Source organism: Microchirus variegatus, assembly GCF_963457635.1.
Source record: "Microchirus variegatus genome assembly, chromosome: 2".
NCBI classification, from domain to species: domain Eukaryota; kingdom Metazoa; phylum Chordata; class Actinopteri; order Pleuronectiformes; family Soleidae; genus Microchirus; species Microchirus variegatus.
The window spans coordinates 37,815,890-37,834,751 of record NC_139803.1 but is presented as its reverse complement, the minus strand read 5'-3'; the positions used below and the strand labels follow the sequence as shown (position 1 = coordinate 37,834,751).

The 18,862-nt window shown below is 42.3% G+C and overlaps 2 protein-coding genes across 4 annotated transcripts; one reads left to right on the top strand and one right to left on the bottom strand.

Moving 5' to 3' along the window:
• Positions 1 to 935: 935 nt before the first annotated feature.
• Positions 936 to 4,141, bottom strand: haus4 (HAUS augmin-like complex, subunit 4; the record flags this gene model as incomplete). The annotated part of the gene is made up of 9 exons (XM_083910151.1): positions 936 to 1,122; positions 1,288 to 1,356; positions 1,734 to 1,864; positions 2,042 to 2,187; positions 2,285 to 2,377; positions 2,508 to 2,652; positions 2,842 to 2,973; positions 3,711 to 3,850; positions 4,075 to 4,141. The coding sequence occupies 9 exons, from the start codon at positions 4,139 to 4,141 to the stop codon at positions 936 to 938; spliced, it is 1,110 nt and encodes a 369-aa protein (XP_083766277.1).
• A 1,598-nt stretch (positions 4,142 to 5,739) lies between these two features.
• On the top strand, positions 5,740 to 18,098 carry fxr2 (FMR1 autosomal homolog 2). 3 transcript variants are annotated; one of them, XM_083909163.1, is made up of 18 exons: positions 5,740 to 6,471; positions 8,906 to 8,958; positions 9,859 to 9,952; positions 10,628 to 10,699; positions 10,793 to 10,834; positions 12,041 to 12,189; positions 12,288 to 12,381; positions 12,942 to 13,058; positions 13,150 to 13,320; positions 13,422 to 13,500; positions 13,623 to 13,780; positions 14,101 to 14,187; positions 15,372 to 15,597; positions 15,684 to 15,860; positions 16,204 to 16,392; positions 16,800 to 16,907; positions 17,122 to 17,210; positions 17,304 to 18,098. In XM_083909163.1, the coding sequence occupies exons 1-18, from the start codon at positions 6,421 to 6,423 to the stop codon at positions 17,412 to 17,414; spliced, it is 2,067 nt and encodes a 688-aa protein (XP_083765289.1). In that variant the 5' UTR covers positions 5,740 to 6,420; the 3' UTR covers positions 17,415 to 18,098. The 3 variants fall into 3 exon arrangements, with proteins under 3 accessions (XP_083765289.1, XP_083765288.1, XP_083765290.1); XM_083909162.1 differs by having other exon boundaries at positions 10,790 to 10,834; XM_083909164.1 differs by lacking the exon at positions 10,793 to 10,834.
• Positions 18,099 to 18,862: the final 764 nt, after the last annotated feature.

The following is an 18,862-nucleotide window of genomic DNA, read 5'->3' as shown; positions in this document are numbered from 1 at the left end:
AGCGGAAATATCAAAGATCGTTTATGGAAGAAAATCCATCGCTATCTACGGAAGGGGATGAGGGCCATATGTGAATATTACCAACTATTTTTTTTCTGTATTCTTTATGAATGCATGAAAGGCGCTCCGTGAATAAAACGCTTCACTTGCTAAACGGATATTTATATTAAAAGTTATTGTAGCCTTTATAAATATCAGTCTTATTTAAACCATAATTTTTCACACCCTTGTAAGATGGCATATCAGTTTAGCCATCTTGACATGTTGTGTTCCCCTTTGATCACACAAAAAAGTGCTTTAAGTGATTAGAAGCGAAATGCTATATTCATTTACTACTAATAAACATGTTTGTGGGGAACTTTTCCTATAACTCATGTGCGTAGTGATACATTTTAATACACGTGAAAAAATACAAAATAATTGAAGGAACTAATATCATAAAGAGAAATACTTTATTGTTATTGAGGGGGAAATATCAGCAGTTTGGATGTATCTCCTTGTATGTATAAAACAGTACAAATGAAAGAAATTAAATTCACAAACATTCTGAATGTTGTCTTCATTTTATGTAAAGTGATAATTTAGCATTTATTCACCAAGTAAATGTCTTATATGTCCCATATAAGAGGACAACTGTGATGTCAGTCAGAAATGAAAGTATGCTGCCCTCTTGTGGTAGAGATTAAGAATTGCAGATACACGCCATTGTTTTCTGAGCAGAAAAGTGGGAGTTGGTTTAATGTGAAGATTGGTGACAATTACATTCCATATTTTCATTGATAATAATGTCATAACATATGTTGCATATTATGTAGACCAGTCATTCCCAGAAACTGGGTTGGGATTAACTGACCTCACCTTTTAAGAATAACGTGATAAAATGAAGTTGAGATTTGTACTGTATATGGTGGGTGGTTTGCGTCCACATACCAGATTCACTTATTACTGTATTGCATGAACTCCTTTAGAGCCCAGTTTTTCATTTCTATCTCCTGCCGTAATTTGCAGTACTCCTGAGCCAGAGCCTCAAAGTCTTTGCCCAAGATCTCAAAGGAGGCCAGTTTTAACTCCACAGACTGCTTCTCCACCTGACAGGCCTTCAGCTCTGACTCCAGCTTTCCTCTGAAATAGAGATTAAATTCAATGAATTAAAAAAAAACAACCTCACCAAATGGCAAAATAAGTTTAACATTAGTTTCCCTTCAGAAAGCTCCAGCAGAATGTAAAAGCAACATTACATGACAGGGCACAGAAGAAAATTACATCGATAGACACAAATGGTCTCACCTCATCTTTCTATGAGCAGATATTGCATCCGCAGTGTAAGTGTCCAACTGGATTTCTACCATTTCAGCCCTTGAAAAAGAAGGAAAAACTAATTTAAATGCACATTTTTCATGTGAGGCGATGACTGTGGTTAGTGTTGTTTTTCGTTGAAATTATGTAGCAATGTATATGTATGCCATCATGGTATATGATATTAGTGTAAAGTGGTGTGATTAAGATAAAATGGTTGAAAGGCAGCATATTGAAGAATATACTGAACTTAAATACAAATGTGTTTTTTTAAGATACTTAAACAGTGATTTTTGAGCCCATAAATTACACAGATTTCTGATTTTTGCATGTCAGAATATGAATAAAATATATATTATAGTTTTGATGATGGACAAATAAAATCTCTACATTGTTAAGTGTATTCATGATAATAAAAGTTAGTGAAATCTGCTTACTTTATCTTCTGTAAGACTAGTTCACATTTGCCTTCAAAGTATTCCAAATTCTTCTCATCCAGATCGGTCTGGGTCTTCAGTCTGTGGTCCAGGATGAGAGACTGAAGGACCTGAACACACTTAATCAGCTCCTGGTCAGGGAAAGAAAGAGCAGAGCATATTGTCTTACTGTACTACTGAAGTACTACTTTTGCCTGAATTCCAAATTAGTATTTGTTTTCAAATTATGCAAAAACAACATTATACTAATGATTTAAAACACACAGATATATTTAGGTTATATTCCTTTTCATAAATAAATTATTTACAGAGAGGTAGAGTTGAGCCTGTCTCTGCAGGAGTACTGTGTTTTCCCTGCAGGTCTCCTTCAGACTCTGTGCCCGTTTCTTCTCCTTGTCCAGCAGGACAGACAGATGCGACAACTTGCTGTTCTTCAGACCCTCACTCTCATTCTCTAGAAGAGATAACACAGCAACGTCCTGAGTGAGATGTCCATGCAATGAGATTCTAAAACTAAGTTTGCCAGTAAATAAAGTGTGGAGTTACTGTACCCCATTCAGGTTGATAGTAAGAGAGAAGGTTCAGGCACTTTCTCTTGAGATGTTTCTCCAGCTCTCTGGGCAAACTCTGTTTCATTCTTTGTACTGTCTGGAAAACATAAATATAGAATGGGCTCAAGGAAATACACTCAGCCAAAACAGAATTTTCAGTAAGGCTTTACATTCAGAATTCAGAAATACTTTTTTTTTTTTAAACTATTAATAAGGTTATTACTGACCTTCTCTGATGGCATGAGCTCCAGCACCTGCTGTGGGTTCAGGCCCAGAACGGAGGGCTGGTCCTGGTTGATAGAGCTACTGGGATCCAGCATTCTGACACACTGAGCCACCAGCAGACACTTCTCCACTGTTTCACAGAACTCCACATAGAAAAAGCAAAGCAAATGACCTATCACATGTGTTAAGGTTATGTTTTTTATATATATATATAAAACATCATAATGCCCCCCTTTCAGTGTGATTTCGAGGTGATGACTGATAAATAACCAAACCATTTATTTATTTATTTAATCTTTTAAATTATGTGCCAGTAAGTTTAGGAAATGCACCATTGCCTGGTCAGGGGGTACAGTGGTATGGTGCTTCCTGACGCAGCAGTCCTGGATCATCTCCTGCAGCCCTCTGTAGAGGCTCTCCGAGTGCAGCCAATGACGCCTCTGGGTATGCAGCTTCTGCTCAGCCTGGAAGAGACATATTAGACTTAATCCAAACTTTATTGACATTCATTGAGGAGTCTGGCTGTTTTGGCAAGAGAAAATTAATTGTTATTAACGGTTTATGTGACTGTAGTTCTTAATAGTTTCCAGTAGTGGGCAGTGTGTCATAAACTACTAACTAAAGAATAATTTCTCATAAAATGAGGCTGCAGCAAATGGTTGTTTGCTCTAACTTAAAGCTGCAGTGGGACAACATTTGGTGATCTTTGTTGTTGTTGTTGATGTTATTATTCTGCCTATTTACATCGTGATGAATAGAAAACCATGTAATATTATTTGTATGGTTCTGTCAAGAATCACTTTCAGACCTGACTGAGGGAGCGTATACAGCAGAAATTGAGTGGCGGGTGAGGATAAGGGGTATTTATCCTAAGAAACGGGTTTTATGAGTAGTAAAATTCATTTCTGAAACTACCCATGGGCCCTTATTTGGGTTTTCAGTCATACTCTGACTTGCAGTCATACTGTTTGCAGAGCCGTCTCACATTAGTAGAGCATTGTTGCTGTTGCCACTGTCTGCCTTAACATAAAGCAAATCACTTAATCTGCACAGAACCATAATGCCACCGGATGATATGATAGATCTAAACACTGTGTGAGGAGCTGAAATGCGAATGTAAGACTACAGTTACGTTTGAAATACATCAGCTGAGAATTGAGCTAAAGGTTCTGTCCCAGTGTGGACACAGTGCTGCTGATACCTTGTCCAGCTCTGATTTCAGTGACACAGTAAGTCCAGTCTGGTCCACATGTTGAGTCAAAGTGGCGAGTAGTTTACACAACTGTGGGTTCCTGATCAGATCGTCTTCGGTTACGTCACTCAAAGGGAAGGAGGCAAGAACTGTGACAAGAAGGTAAATACAGTGAGCTTACAATAAGCGGCCAAACTGTTATCACAACAGCACAACTGTAGCATAATCAATGTGGAAGCAAAATGTTAATTTGTCATCTCCTAACTTTTCTTTCGTTATAAGATAATTAGTTTAGAAGCACCGTATGTCTGTTTTTTACCAAAGTAGCATTCATTCTTAGCAGCAGTAAACAAATAAAAAAACTATGATTTACCTAGTTGGTGCAAACTGTCGCCATTCCCAAGAGATGTCATATGAGTAGGATCCGGTCCGGCGGACATTTTCAACAGAGTTACGTTCTTGTATAGACAAGAAATATGTTATATGTATTCCTGGAGACGATGAAAGAAAAATATAAAATGTTTATTTCCTGATTGAAGTTGCGCGCGTCTGCAAGGAGTGTCCTGATTGGCTTGCCCGCTTGCTCATGTGATCATCAGGGTGCAACACCAAATGTTTGCCGACCAGCAACAACTGCCTGACTACCGCTGGGCCGGGCAGAGAAAAAGCGAATAAGCATAAATATACTCTAATTAAGATAATCCATTATTTTTAAATAAAATGATGCAAAACATTTACATTTTAAGAACAAAGTAATGTTTATTTGGTTTGCTAGTGATACATGTTACGTAGTTTAGACATGTTTCAAAGTTGTAATAAAATGAGTAGTAGTAATAACATTCAAATTACAGTGTTAAATACATTTATGAATAAAAAAAAACTCATGTTAAATTATAAATTATTGTGTTATTTAGCAGTAAATACTTTTATGTACCATGTGAGCTAATATAAAAAACTTAAAAATCACTACAAGTAGACAGAATAGTTTAAAATTATTACAAGGTGTACCATGGTTGACTGAATATAAGAGATTGATAAGATTATAGGTTGTAGTAACACCACACACATTAGTATGCAAGATATAATTGAGTGCTGGGCTTAATATAGATCTGACCGAAACATTCTATATTCACACAAAGAGCAAGTGTTTCATGTAATTATTGAGTGGGTTGTAGATACGTATGTGCCTATGAATGCTCCACTACTCACAATCGTAATGCAGGAACATCACTATTGTATGTGATATATTTCTGTTGTGTTAATAACATAATTTTCAGACTGACATTTCTATGATTCATAATTTACAAATTGAATAATAACATGTATCTTTGCAGACCTGTGTCATTCCCAACACCTTCTCCCCACTCTGAATTTGGGGGTCCACAGCTGTTAGTATTCCTGTGCTGAATGTGCTTCTCTACCATGACCTCTGAGTCTCATGTGGGCTCCCCACAGCTGTTTCCATGCAAGACATATCTGTTACCCAGATCTGGTCTTCTTGGTGCAGCATTCCTGGACTTTTGTGACCATACTCTTGCCTTGATTTGTCTTCACATGTGTATATATTCTTTTTACTTATTATTCTGCTACAATCAGGTGCAAAAAGACAGAACCGTTTTGTGGACTATCTTTATCCCTGTTTTTGTAACTTTCCAGTTTGAATCTCTGTGTTTTTAACACGTGATCTAACTTTTACGCAAAATCTATAGTATGGTGCTGTTTACACAATGGCTAGTGGTGCTCATTCATCAATGAGTGGGCAAAATTAGGAGAGAGCCAGTCAATTTAAGTAACATTATAACTGACATGGCATGAAACCAATGGACTTTGTTTGGATGCAGCCCCCTGCAATCCATTGGCCACTAGTATGGACCAGCCCTTATTTGATAAACCCGTCAACGGAAGGTACAGGTGATTGTCGACCTGATCGACCAATCAACGGTCTAGTTTTTCTAGTAGGCGGGCTCTAGCTGGTGAGGGGTGGGGTGTTCGAGGTCATTCAGTCCCTCTCTGATTCACTCAATCGGCGTGTGTTGGAGGGGACGGGTAGTTGGAGTACGGAGTTGCCGGGCGGTAGTGTATCGCAAACGCGTTTTTTTTTTTGGAGAAAGAAACACCGCTGTACATCGCACCGCAGACTGAAGAGAAACAACCCCCCGGTGACGACTTGGAATTGTGAAATTACTCAACGCGACGACTGCGCCACTGATAAACCATCAAACGCAGCCAGGCTATCAAATGCTATCCAGCTAGCATCCCTGAAAACTGACGGGATCAAGGTGTTGATAGCTAGCCTCCCAGCTAATTACCCATCAGCTAGCATCCTCCTGCCGTAGCATCATTAGCTCCAGTCGGGTCTTCGCGCACGTCGAGACTTGACCACAGCTCGTGGCGGGTGCCGTGCATCTCGAGAGCATCACATCGCACATTCAGACAAGAGCAGACAACGGAGTTTTTTTCTTTTCTTTACCGAGTGACTGAGTGGCTGCTACCGCTGCTACTGGAGAGAGCGTCTGCGTTGCATTACTGTTGACACCATCATATCCATCTCCCCAACCCCTTCACCTCTGCCCCTCTCCCTCCACCCGAAACACTGGAAATCCACAAGCGGCCGGAGAGCGGCGACGCTCCGGCGAAGCTGGGGGTAGTAACGTTACCGGACTCGCAAGGAGTCGTGGCGGCTTCAGACAAGCACAGTCGTGGGGATCTACCGACAAGTATGGACGGACTGGCCGTTGAAGTTCGCGGCTCTAACGGGGCCTTCTACAAGGTAACCTGGTAGCAGTCGCAGTTATCTTGCTGTCGCAGTGAAAAGTTTTGTTTCGAGGAAAATATGAGAGTGTTTGTTCTTCTGAGCGCGGCACTAGCTACCCGCTGCTTGGCTAATGTTAGCTTAGGTCCAGCCCTGACAAACAGGGATGGTTTTGCGTCCTCCTGGGGTTGGCCATTGTGGGGTGGGAAGCTAGCTCAGGCTAACAGTTAAGCTAAGTACACTTGTCACCACCAATTATGGCCTTATATTTGGTCTTTTTCAGTCGCTGTCAATGAAACTCCAGTCTATAGCTGTGGAAAAAAAGTCCAATGTTAAATGGCTCACAACTTTACTGTATTGTTTTCATATTTATGATGTAAACATTTAAGATGGAAGCGAGCAGCTAATCAGACAGTTGTGTGATGAGATGCTACATCAAACCTCACACACTTAATGTTTGTTTTTGTAGTCCAGCCCACATCCTAGCCTCGCAACACACGATTCACGCTGTGATAAGGAAAACTGTGTCAGTTTCTGTTTCTATTTCAGATGAAACAAAACTTTTATACATGACAGATGACATGGTAAAGTGTTTGTTGCTGCAGCTTGATTTCATCCCATGCTAACCCCACTGGGTTTGGTCTGGTAAATACTCTGATTTTTTTACCAAATTTCCAGAGATCCCCATCGTGATTATGACCAAGGAACATCAAATGACCCATGTCGGTCCCTTACATATTTGTAGTCTGTGTACCATCCCCTGTTCTCATTTATCCACATTGTTTCCCCCACTGTGCTCCTCTTCTCTTTTCTGTCTCAGGGTGTTCAGCTGGTCAGTTGACCACATGGTGTTTTAGGGATGAGCCTATATTTACCCTCCTCATGCTGCTTCACCTGTCGTTCTGTTTTACAGGGTGACAGTCCTGCTCTGGCATGAATGAGCACTTTCCACTCTTGTCTCTTGCATCCATTATCTCACAGCTCTCGTTCTGTGGATGAAATGGACGCCCAACTGTGTTAATGACATTCTAAATTTCATATTCCAGTAGATTTGTTGTCCTTGGTGGGAGACGCCAGAGGAAAAGTCTTGCTGACCCCTTTTCTGTTTTGAATGACACGCATGGTAAAAGCGTTTAGCATCGTTCAAGCACCTCATTCCTTTCGGTGGTACAGTCAATGTTTTCTTTGTCTATGAATCATAAATATCTATGATCATTTATGAACCTAACGTGTCACTTTGTCTTGTTTTAATGGTCTGAAAACGAATAAAAGACTAAATGGGAGCATTTGAGGGTGTAACAAGTTAAATTTGCCCAGTTGGATTTGTAGACCCGAACACTGGTGAGTTAATGTGGAAAAGATGCATTTTGGCAGTTTTTAAAAAAAATGTGAAGGTAATGTTGTTCCTTTTGGTCATCACATGGGCCTGCATGTAAGCGCTGGCATGAGGATGAAGCTACGTAATTTTCCAGTGATGCCAGTGACCTCTCTCTGCCCCCACTTTTCCACGTGCTAGCAAGAGGGCTTTCCTGCCCTTTGACCTGGTCCTCCTTGGTAGAAACAGTGCTTAATGTGACATGCACATGCAGCGACTTGCTGACATTGGTAGTTTCTTGGCTAGAAGTAAGTCAGGTCTGGTGCCATGTGGGATGCAAGGCAATGTGGGCGGCCGTTCATGGGAGAGTACAAGAAAGGAATTGTGATTGATAATCATAGCCAGGATATAACCACCTCGGCTTGTTTTGATCCACGATAAAACCATTTCTGGCTTTTCCAGTGCAGAGACGGCACCTTGAAGATATCTGTAGACCACTCTGTCCCATATATAGTAGTGTCACACGGAGAGAGACATGCCACACCCACCACCTTCCTCCCGTCTGGTCATTGCTGAATGGGGGGGTTGGGGGGTAATGTTTATGGCGTGCTGTGAGGGATTTGTTGATGGTCTTGATGGACGTGTAACACACTTCACAGAGCTTTTCGCAAGAGTTGTCTCTGGGCACCATGCAATCTGTCCATATAAGCTAGTCCCAGTGAGTGCCCACCTATGCCATACATGTGCTCACATGAACACACAAGCTGAACCTCATGCTTTTTAATTCTGTTTTTGTATCAAATAGATTGTGTTTGATTCGTGTGTGAATGAGCATGTGATTTACAGGCTGCCTGTGCTGTCAGGAGGAGTCAGCCTTACTTGTCAATTTACCCGTCACAAGTCACAGCCAGAGAATAGTGTCAGCGATGTGACGCCTTGGCTTCCAAAAAGCTCTGGATGCTCTTTTCCCCCCCCTTGGCGGCAGTCGGAGTGCAGCTTACACACCGTCTGTCTGTGTTGTTTACATGCAATATCAAACCCTCACAGTGCCACCACCCCTCACCGTTCATTTTATTTTTCTGTCTCTGACTGGTACATTCATTGTAATAAAGCAATTTCTCTCTGCTTCTCTTTTAGGGTTTCATCAAAGATGTCCACGAAGACTCGCTCACAATTGTATTCGAAAATAAGTAAGTTTGCTCTCTCTGTTAACATCTCCCGTATGTCTGCTTTATGGTGGTTCTACACGGGGGGAAATGAGGCTTGAAATGTGGTAATTGATAGTAACTACGGCTCCTCCAGTCCCTTGTGTCACCCCGGCATTCAAAATCGTCCCCTTCAGCACCTGTGCTTGGCACGCAGCTGTCCATACACGTCTCTCACAGTTTTTTTATTCCTGCCCTGACCCCTCCTGCCCCGACCAACCTGATAGCATGCTTTCTGTACTCCAATCCTGCCACCGGTCCCCCTGGTCTCTCTTTATCTACTTGGCTCCGAGTGTAGATTAGGATGCCCCTAAAAATAGTGACCCAAGGTATGCAGGGTAGGAGGAGTGGCACAGTAGTGGCCTGTGTCATTTTCGCTGTCGTTTCATCCCCCCTTCCGTCTCCATTTACTTTCCCTAAGCACGTGGTAGCACTGGAGTAACCAGTTGTATAAGATAGTAAATGAACTCACACCCTTTTCCCCCCAGTATAATGGCAGTAATAAATGAAGATTATGTTTGAATCTAAATGTAACTATTTGGAGTTGTGTATAAATCATGTTTGGCCTTTTGAAAGTAATTTGCTGAACTGTATTGTCCTCTGGGCAAGTTCTTTGTTAATGTGAAAGGACATCATACACTGAGCTTGGTCACTCAGACACACTTCTTCATCAAAATTAACAAGTCATTTTTATTTTATTTTTTTATTTTGACTATTAATGTGCTGTACATCTGTGAGTGGGTGACGTAACGGCGCCATTGAAGCCCCAGTGTGTCATGAGAGACGAGGACTGCTTGAAACTTTACTAAATCCAACGTTTGAAACATTTGGTTGTTGATAACGCTGACAAATGTTTCCGTTTTCTCCAATGCCTTCTCGCTGTAGCTGGCAGCCAGAGAGACAGTTGCCCTTCAGTGACGTGCGGTTGCCTCCTCCAGCCGACTACCTCAAGGAAATTGGGGAAGGAGAGGAGGTGGAGGTGAGTCGTGCCACTTTGTGACTCAGCCCACACACCTGCCATCTCATTACCTTCATGTTTGAAGACCATGGTGTCTTTTTATCAAACAGATGCCCAGTACTGACTGTTGCTTGTCATTTCCAGGATGTCCATGTTGTATCTGAATTATTAAAAACATAAAAATTACACTTGGACAAACACAAAAATGCATTAATGTGGATACATGTAAAAAAAAAAAAAAGCTTGTGGCACATGGTTTGAGAGTTGATTTTATTTATTTTTCTGAATACTTTGCTGTGCATTCCATTGTTTTTTGGGCAACTCATTGGAAGGATAGGATAATAAACATAGTTTATTTTTATTATTCTAATTTTCTGTTTGGTCCTTAAAATGTCTCACACAGTGCTTAACAACAACATTTTTAGTTTCAAACAAGTTTTTGGAGGATTTCTCATATATTCATGTCTGACAGGTGGTTTAATAAATGTGTTAAGTTATGCAGCATCAGACAGTTGTACATGATGTATTCCGCCTGCTCTTGTAATCACCACACATTCATTTCATGGCAACAGTTTGACATTTTTGCTGGATGGCTAAGGCCATGTTCACTGCTTATTGTTTCAGACAGTTAACAGTGACGTTAATGAGTTGTAACAGTTGCCATTAGGGTATAATTTACCGTGCGACTCTGTGCAGGTTTACTCCCGGGCAAATGAACAGGAGCCATGTGGCTGGTGGCTGGCGCGGGTCCGAATGATGAAGGGGGAGGTAAGTAGTTCCCAGAAATGCTGTGTGTCAACTATTGAAAACACCAGAAACTTTATTTACACATTGTTTCTTTGTTGCTATGTACTAAAGCAGAAGAATGACCAGGACAAAAAAACAGCACATGGAGCAGCAATGGTGATAAGAAATCCTGCCTCCACACCTGCATGTCTCCATGAATTTAAACACCACAGTGCCACAGCAGAGATTTACAAAGAACAACATGATGCTGTTTTGTTGTCTTGTTTACATATATTTTAAACAATTCAGTGTGTGTTTTTTTAATTGTGCCTAATCTTCACAGGCCCTGGATGCTGTGGTGTGTTAGTTCCTGAATTCTAGTGCATGGGGCTTAAATCTGTTTGTGCTTTTTGATTGAAACCTATTAACATTATTGAGAAGATATCAGCTAGCATTCTCAATGTCTCAGTATTTAATCATCGAGGTGAAGTGAATATATGCCTGAAATGAGATGGATACTACTGGGTAATGAGCCTTAAGTCTCATCTTGTCCTTATATGATCTGACGTAGTATCTTAATATATAGATATTTCAATCCAACTTCAAAGTGGCGTGTCAAAAGGGATTCCTGGAGCACATTCCGCTTATATTGAGTTGATTTAAAAAAAAAATTCTGATAATTTGAACCAGTACTTGCCTCCACCCCTGAGACCACATTTCGAGCTTGTGTCCAACATCAAAACAGATCTTGGCTTTTCAAGAGCGAGGAAATTTTGTCAAATCAGCCTTTAGAAGGTTCGTAATTTGAACCGAATCCGAATCACAGAGGGCGGTGATGGTTGAAGGGGTAAAGGAGGGCTATGATTCACCAGCACGAGCTGCAGGTCGAATAGTGGGTCAGTAGGATGTGTAAAAAGACAGCTTTGCGGTGCTACTGAGCCATGGGAGTTGCTGCTGGTGTAGTGCTGTTATTTGGGGCAGTCTGATAAGAGCCTGCAGGAATGTCTAGCGATGACTGATGGCTTTAATACCGTCCTTTGTGTGCAGTGTTCATCTCACTGCCTCCCTCCTTGCTCTTGGTCTATGCTTTCTTTTGTCTCTGTCATCTTACATTTAGTTTGAAACAAAAAAATAATTTCGATGAATGGATAAAGCTCGAGATTAAATGCATTTTGATATTAGTTTAAGTAGTTTTTCATTACCATTAAAGATGACACATTCATTTTTAACATGACGGCTCATTCTTAATATTTTTAATGGATTGTATTGAGTATTTTGCACTGTATTGGCCTGGTGATGCTGGTTATGTGAGCCGTCAGACTGCCTTGCATGTGATATTTCTGCTGGTTTTATTAAGAAAATGGCATCTGTTTCTGTTTTCAGTTCTACGTGATCGAATATGCAGCATGCGACGCCACATACAATGAGATTGTCACATCGGAGCGCATCCGGCCCGTCAACCCCAACAGTCCTTCATCTCGGACCTCCTTTCACAAAGTCCCCATCCCTGTCCCGGAAGACCTGAGAGACATGTGAGTGTCTTCAAGTAACATGCTGCAAACTTCTTTTATTTTACTATTCAAACCAATAACAAAGCTGACCCTCCTGTGCACTGTTTTCTTATCAACAGCTGTGCAAATGACAACATTCACAAAGACTTCAGGAAAGCTATCGGAGCCAACTGCATCTTCTACAGTGCCCAAACACACGAACTTATTGTGCTGGTTAGTACCATAAATACACACTTGAGCTCAATCTCACCTCATGAACAAATAATGGCCGTATTTGGTTAAAGCAGATGGAGGAAAATCTGTGTAATTTAATACCACGAAGGTACAATGATGAAGGTGTTTTGGACTTGGAGTAAAAACTGCAATTTTAAAATCCTTGTAGATGATCACTTCCCTCAAACCAGCCTCCCTGCCACCTGCAACCATGCCACAAAGTCACTGTTAACAGATTTTCCCCTCATTTTATGTTAATGTTTTGCACTGCTGCTACATGATGGGCTAATCTGCATGAAAAAAAGGCGTGCAGGTGTTTCTGATATTGTGCTTGCTGAGTGCATCTTTGCCTCTTTTGTCAACAAAGCAATGTCAGTATTCCGATCTATGACGGTATGTTTTTGTCTTGTACGCCGGTTGCCATAGCAGCCGTGGAAGGGAATATTAGGTGTAATCGGTTCTTTTATCTTAAAAGAGGTACTAATTATGCTTTTGTGTCTGTTAAAGCCAAAGTCATGGTCTGTTAATAACTGAACTCTCACTTTTTATTTAACTTGCAGTCTACAAACGAAACCACAGTCAAGCGAGCAAGTCTTCTGAGCGACATGCATTTTCGCAGCATCCGTACCAAACTCATGCTAATGTCCCGCAATGAAGAAGCCACCAAACATTTGGAGGTAAATGTGCTCTCTTGATGCAAACGCACAAGCAAAAGTCTCATGTGTTATACAATTGCGATCATGGCAAGTTTGTGTTTTCCACTTTCAGACAAGTAAGCAGTTAGCATCGGCATACCAGGAGGAGGTGAGGGTCAGGGAGGACTTGATGGGTCTCGCTATTGGGTCCCACGGTGCCAACATCCAGCAGGCAAGAAAGGTGCACGGTGTCACCGCTATCGAACTAGAGGAGGAAAGCTGCACATTCAGAATCTACGGAGAGGTAAACTGCTTTACGAGTCTGGACATGCCCCCCTTTCATCTGAATATATAGAAAATAAATACTCAAGTGTAATGTGTTTGAATGTTTGTGTTGTGCTACAGACCCCAGAGGCTGTGAAACAGGCTAGAGAGTATCTTGAGTTCAGAGAAGACTACTTTCAGGTACCCAGGAACCTTGTAGGTGAGTGAGCAAATTTTACATTCGCAAGGCAGCTCATTTTGTAGGTGACATCTCGTTTCATCAATGTACACTTGTGCTACAACGCCATTAAGACTTCACACTTATTCTCTTCCTTTTGCCAGGCAAAGTCATCGGCAAGAGCGGCAAAGTCATCCAGGAGATCGTGGACAAGTCAGGCGTGGTCCGTGTCAGGATTGAAGGAGACAACGACAAAAAGCTTCCCCGGGAGGAGGTAGGCAGGCAGGCGGCTAGCAGAGACGACACTGCCAACAGCAAAGAGGTAATGGACTGCTCAGCTGGTCTCCCAGTGCCCCCACCTCCCCAGTTCCCCTCTCCAAAAAAGCAAACTTAAATGCAGCAGGATGTAGACCCATGTGCTCATTTTGACGTGCAGCCCCACTACACAGCATATGTCAGTTATGTTGGCCGTGTGTGGGCACAGTTCTGTTGAGTGTGCTTTATTTTATTTTTTTTCTAATGTTATTAATCATTCTACAATTCTGAGGTTTTGCAATTCACCATTTAGAAATGTCCTCGGTGTATAATGTCGGCGATATTGCACTCAACTCCTCATGCCTCGCCCTCTTTGTGTTTTATCAGGGCATGGTTCCATTCGTGTTTGTGGGAACCAAAGAGAACATCAGCAATGCTCAGGCTCTGTTGGAATACCATGTTTCTTACCTCCAGGTAAGTTCACCAGTAGATGGCAGCATCTGACTTTTCTTCTTCTGTTCCTGTTGCTCTGCACGTTGGCAGCATTTCTGTCCACTTTATAGTGCAGCTGTTTTTTTGTACCCTAACTTGGAGGTTTTTAGAGGAATCATGTTCCTTTAGAAGTGTGACACATAAACGAAGTATGGGTGTATGTGCAAGACATGTCGGACTGCTCACCTGTCTCCACATGAGGAAAGCTGCTGAGAGCGCCTCATTTTGTCCTTACCTCATGTGCTTTTATAAATACCCCCTCTCTCCGAGGTAGGGTGAGGGGTACATTGGAGTTTAGATTACCAGCTATTTGGACCCTGAGCTTCTTAAAATAACCATCGCCCTGCCTCACTTCCTTCACACCTCCCCTGAGGTTCAGCTGTCGTTGGTGGAGGCAGCTGTCACACGGTGAAGTGAGACCTTTAAAATGGCATAAAAACTGCAGTCGTTGCACGGTTGCCATTAGAAATAAATGCCCACTCGTGCCCCAACCATATGATGGCTCTTGTGGCTGAAAAAAACAAAAAAACATTATAAACTGATTACTTAAACTTGATCCTGGTTAGCATGGTCAGAGTTGGTGCTGTGGAAGTACAGAGGATCCCCGGCAACATGATATCGCTCCACTGAGAATTAAAAGACATGTAATCTGTTTGAATTGTTATAGTCTCATCATTTTTGCTTTACCCCTTGTCAACAACTACTTCTCCAGTCTGAAACATAGTTAAGGCAATCAAAAGGGCTGGGAGTTTGAGCCATGTTTATAGATTTGTTAATAGATTTAATTTATTTTCTCCTTTTACATTTGGCCCTGGAGTATTGGATGTGTTGGTGGATGGAATTCTGTACATTATTAGTGTATTGGCTATGGCTTGATTTACAGAACAGGGTGTTCTGTCAGAAAAGTCATTTTTGAGGGCCACAGTTGGTTGCAGGACTGCCCTCTAGTGGTATAGCAAGACGTGCTGAACTGAGATCAGTTAAAAAGATGGAGATGTTATCAAACATCTGCTTTCTTCATGGTGTGTGCCTGCCTTTGCATAGTTTTGCTTTAATGGCAGTTGATTCTTTAAAGTGTGGGACAGGCTGCACAGTCAGAATATGAAATATTGTCAGTTATCCTTGTTTAGAGGCTGTGAATTTCATGTTATATTAATTCCGTATAGGAAGTGGAGCAGCTGCGTCTGGAACGTCTCCAGATTGACGAACAGCTCCGTCAGATCGGGGTGGGGTACCGTGCTGCTCCCAATCGGACTGGTGGTGGCGGCCCAGGTGGTGACCGGGAGAAGGGCTACTTGACAGATGAGAGCAGCAACTCACTCCATGCCTCTCGTACCTACGGGGGCCGCGGCAGAGGACGCAGGGCCTCCAACAGCCAGTACTCTGGATATGGTGAGTGGTTTACTTTAAAATAAAGGAGATTTTTTTTTCCCCCTGTGTTTCTGTTGTATAATTCCCTTTTTCTGGGCTTGATGCAGGCACAAACTCTGAACTGTCTAATGCCTCTGAGTCGGAGGATATCGAGCGAGACCAGAGGCCCCGTGGCATAGGCGGAGATGAGAGAGGCTCCCGGCGGGGCGGCCGAGGCAGAGGCTCCAATTCCGGACGAGGCCGTGGAGGGCCAGCCTCCAAGCCTTCCAACTCCATCAGCTCAGGTATTGCAACCTAAAGTACTGACTTTGATCACTGATCATTGGTCCAAGTTTTGTTGGTCAAAATTCCACCTTCTCTGGCAGTTTTATCAAAGTAGTCCTTGCAGCAGAAAACGGGTCAACCTTTTCACATCCACTTTCATTTATTCTACCTAATCCTATAATCGGAGGTATTTGTATTTTATTATTTAAATAATACATTGACTATTCAAAACTTTAAAAAAGCATAACTCATTCAAATTCTCTTAAGTTCGACTGTAGAGTGAGCTTTATGGTATAATTTTTTATTTCGGCAATCTGTTAAAAGTGTATACGTATGAATGTGTTTCTCTTGTGGGCTTTTCAGTGCTGAGGGACCCAGACAGTAACCCGTACTCCCTGCTGGAGGGTGAAGGAGAGCTTGCCGAAGGCGACCTCAACGAAGGAGGAGACCGCCGCAGGCGCTCCCGCCGCCGCCGCAACGACCAAGAACCAAGCGTAATGGACGCTGCTGGAGAGTCAGACAGCCAGGCCGCCCCCAGTGAGAATGGACTGGGTGAGGGCTTCAGTGTGTTTACTGCACCTAATAATTTATTTTATGTTACAATCAGTACTCCTTATTTATACTTAAATATGTGTTTATACTATGTTAATATGTCTAGTTTGTCCTTTTTTGCTCTTTTGTCATTTCATTGTGTTGTCATTGTCTTGTGTGTAATGATGATAATCTATGGTTACAGAGCATAATGCAGGAACCACAACATCTACATTTTCACTCTAGCCTTTTTAAGATCATACTCTGAGAGGACTGGTTTACTTTATGTGTAGTATTACCACCCTAACCCTATTGATATCTGGTCATTGGTATACCAAGTTTGTCTATATCGATTTTATTAAATCAGTTTTACAGTAAAAACAGTAACTCATCGAAGTTAACCCAATACTTACTCATTTGGGTTTTAGATGAAGAGGGGAGGCCTCAGCGTCGCAACCGAAGCCGCCGCCGCCGCAACCGCGGCAATCGCCCAGAGGGAGGCTCAGCCAGCCGTGACAGACAGCCGACAGATAGTGGTGAGTCAGTGGATTTTGTTTGTGTTAATTTCCCCCCTCACATTGAACAATGTATTCTTTATCAATATAAATTCTGTTTGCTCCAATTTAAATTGAGCCTGGTGAGCGGCGGTGGTATCGATTGCTCCACTGGTGCAGGACGTTTTGCATCTAAACCTTCAGTATGTGTATACCTTCAGCAGTCACTCTAGCTAACAGATATCTGTGTTTCCAGTGACGGTCGCTGACTACATATCTCGTGCCGAGTCCCAGAGCAGACAGAATTTGCCCCAGAAGGAAAACCACGCTGTCCCTGAACCTAAGGTACAGACAGAAACATACGGAGGTAAAACTCAGCCATAGTTTTACAGTATTAATATAAATGATTTGATTATTTTTTCCCCCTCGTGTTCACAGGAGAATGGGACCAGCGCCAAGAAGGATGAGCGAACACCCTCCAAGCGTTCCCCCAGCAACGGCGTGACCTCGGCCAGCGAGACTCTGACCTTGGTCAACGGGGTCTCGTAAAGACGGGACCCCTGCGCCCCGGGGCGAACCCAAGTCTACAGCAAGACTCCATGGCAAACTCTGTCCCTGCTTGCATTAACTTAAACCTTTAAACAGATGAGTGAAAAATACCTGACAAAATACATGAATTCATACTATGAGAGTGAAAAAGTACAAAAAAACGACAAACGCATCTACTTAAAAACACGCGTTAACGGTGTATGCTATCCTATCTATCAGTACGTAGTGCTTATTTAAAAGAAAAAAAAGAAAAAAAAAACTAGCTTGCCAAAAAAGAGCTGGTGGATATGACTTGATTTTTAAAAATACTGAAACACGAGAAACAGGACGAGACTTTTTCTTCTTTTTTTTTCGGAACGGTTATCTTTGTTTGTTTGTGTCCTTTTTTTTTGTTTTATGTTAATTTTGTTCATTGTTTATCACTGGTTTGGACTTAGCAGTCGCTCTCTCAACCAAAACAGACGAGTCTCTTAACAGTGTTAAAGTTCAGACAGGAGAGATGCAGGCTGTAGGGAGTGGCGTACGAGCAGACGGTCCAATTTGTTCGCACACTGAACCTCACAGGTGGAGACGGATTGGAATATTGATAGACATTGTGCCTTGAATTTGAAAAAAACAAAAAAGGAATTAAAAAAACAAAAAAAAAAAACTAGAATTTTTCCATTAAGTTTTTTTTGTTTGTTTCCCAAGCGGAAGAAAAAAAAAGTTTTTCTTTTTTCGTTTCCAAGGAAGAGAACAAACCTGTGAGGGAGGAAACACGTTTAAAAACAAAAGAGGGTGTGAGGGAGTGGCTGACCAACGTGAGGGAAAAGAAGTCTGGTGCCAAACATGAAATTCAAGGCGCTCGTCCTCATTCCGAGTCGAATGGACAGCGTTGGGGGTCAGTGGGTGCGTGTATGTACGTGCATTTGTGTGAGTTTCCGTGTGCAGAGGAGAGATTTGGCAACCACAAACCGAAACTGGAGGGGGTCGGGGGGGGAGGCGAGGTAACAAACTGGACAGTTCGCGTGGTGAGGCGTGTCTAATTATCAGCAGGCCTGAGAGAGAGCGTCAGGTGATGCTTCACTTCCTCCTCTCACCTGTTTTGGGTCTTAAGAGGGTCCAGGGTGGTTCCCGTAACAGCCCAGTAAAACAGGACAGGCTGAGACCAGACGGACGGGCAGCCTTAAAAAAAAAAAATACAAATAAAATAAAAAATAGATTTACACTTAAAGAGAAATATACCGTGCCTCTTTGTCTGTGTTAGAGGGGGCGGCGGTGCTAGCTTCCAGCCACAAGAGTGTCTTGATAAACCACCGCAGCGCACAGCTTCGGATGCACACAAGGGCGACCACCTTTCTGGGAGAGAGTGTAGGTAATCTGGGGGGCGGGGCATGGGCGGGCGGTCGGTCGGGGGGGCCTGGAGACTACGGACTGTGCGATGGAAACAGCTTCAAATGACAATGAGA

What these genes read in the sequence shown, in the direction of transcription:
- fxr2 (XM_083909162.1), top strand. Translation starts at nt 6,421, where the DNA reads ATGGACGGACTGGCCGTTGAAGTTCGCGGCTCTAACGGGGCCTTCTAC. An exon ending in CACACGAACTTATTGTGCTG is followed by an intron (nt 12,382 to 12,941) that starts GTTAGTACCATA and finishes TTTAACTTGCAG; the next exon opens with TCTACAAACGAAACCACAGT. An exon ending in ACCATGTTTCTTACCTCCAG is followed by an intron (nt 14,188 to 15,371) that starts GTAAGTTCACCA and finishes AATTCCGTATAG; the next exon opens with GAAGTGGAGCAGCTGCGTCT.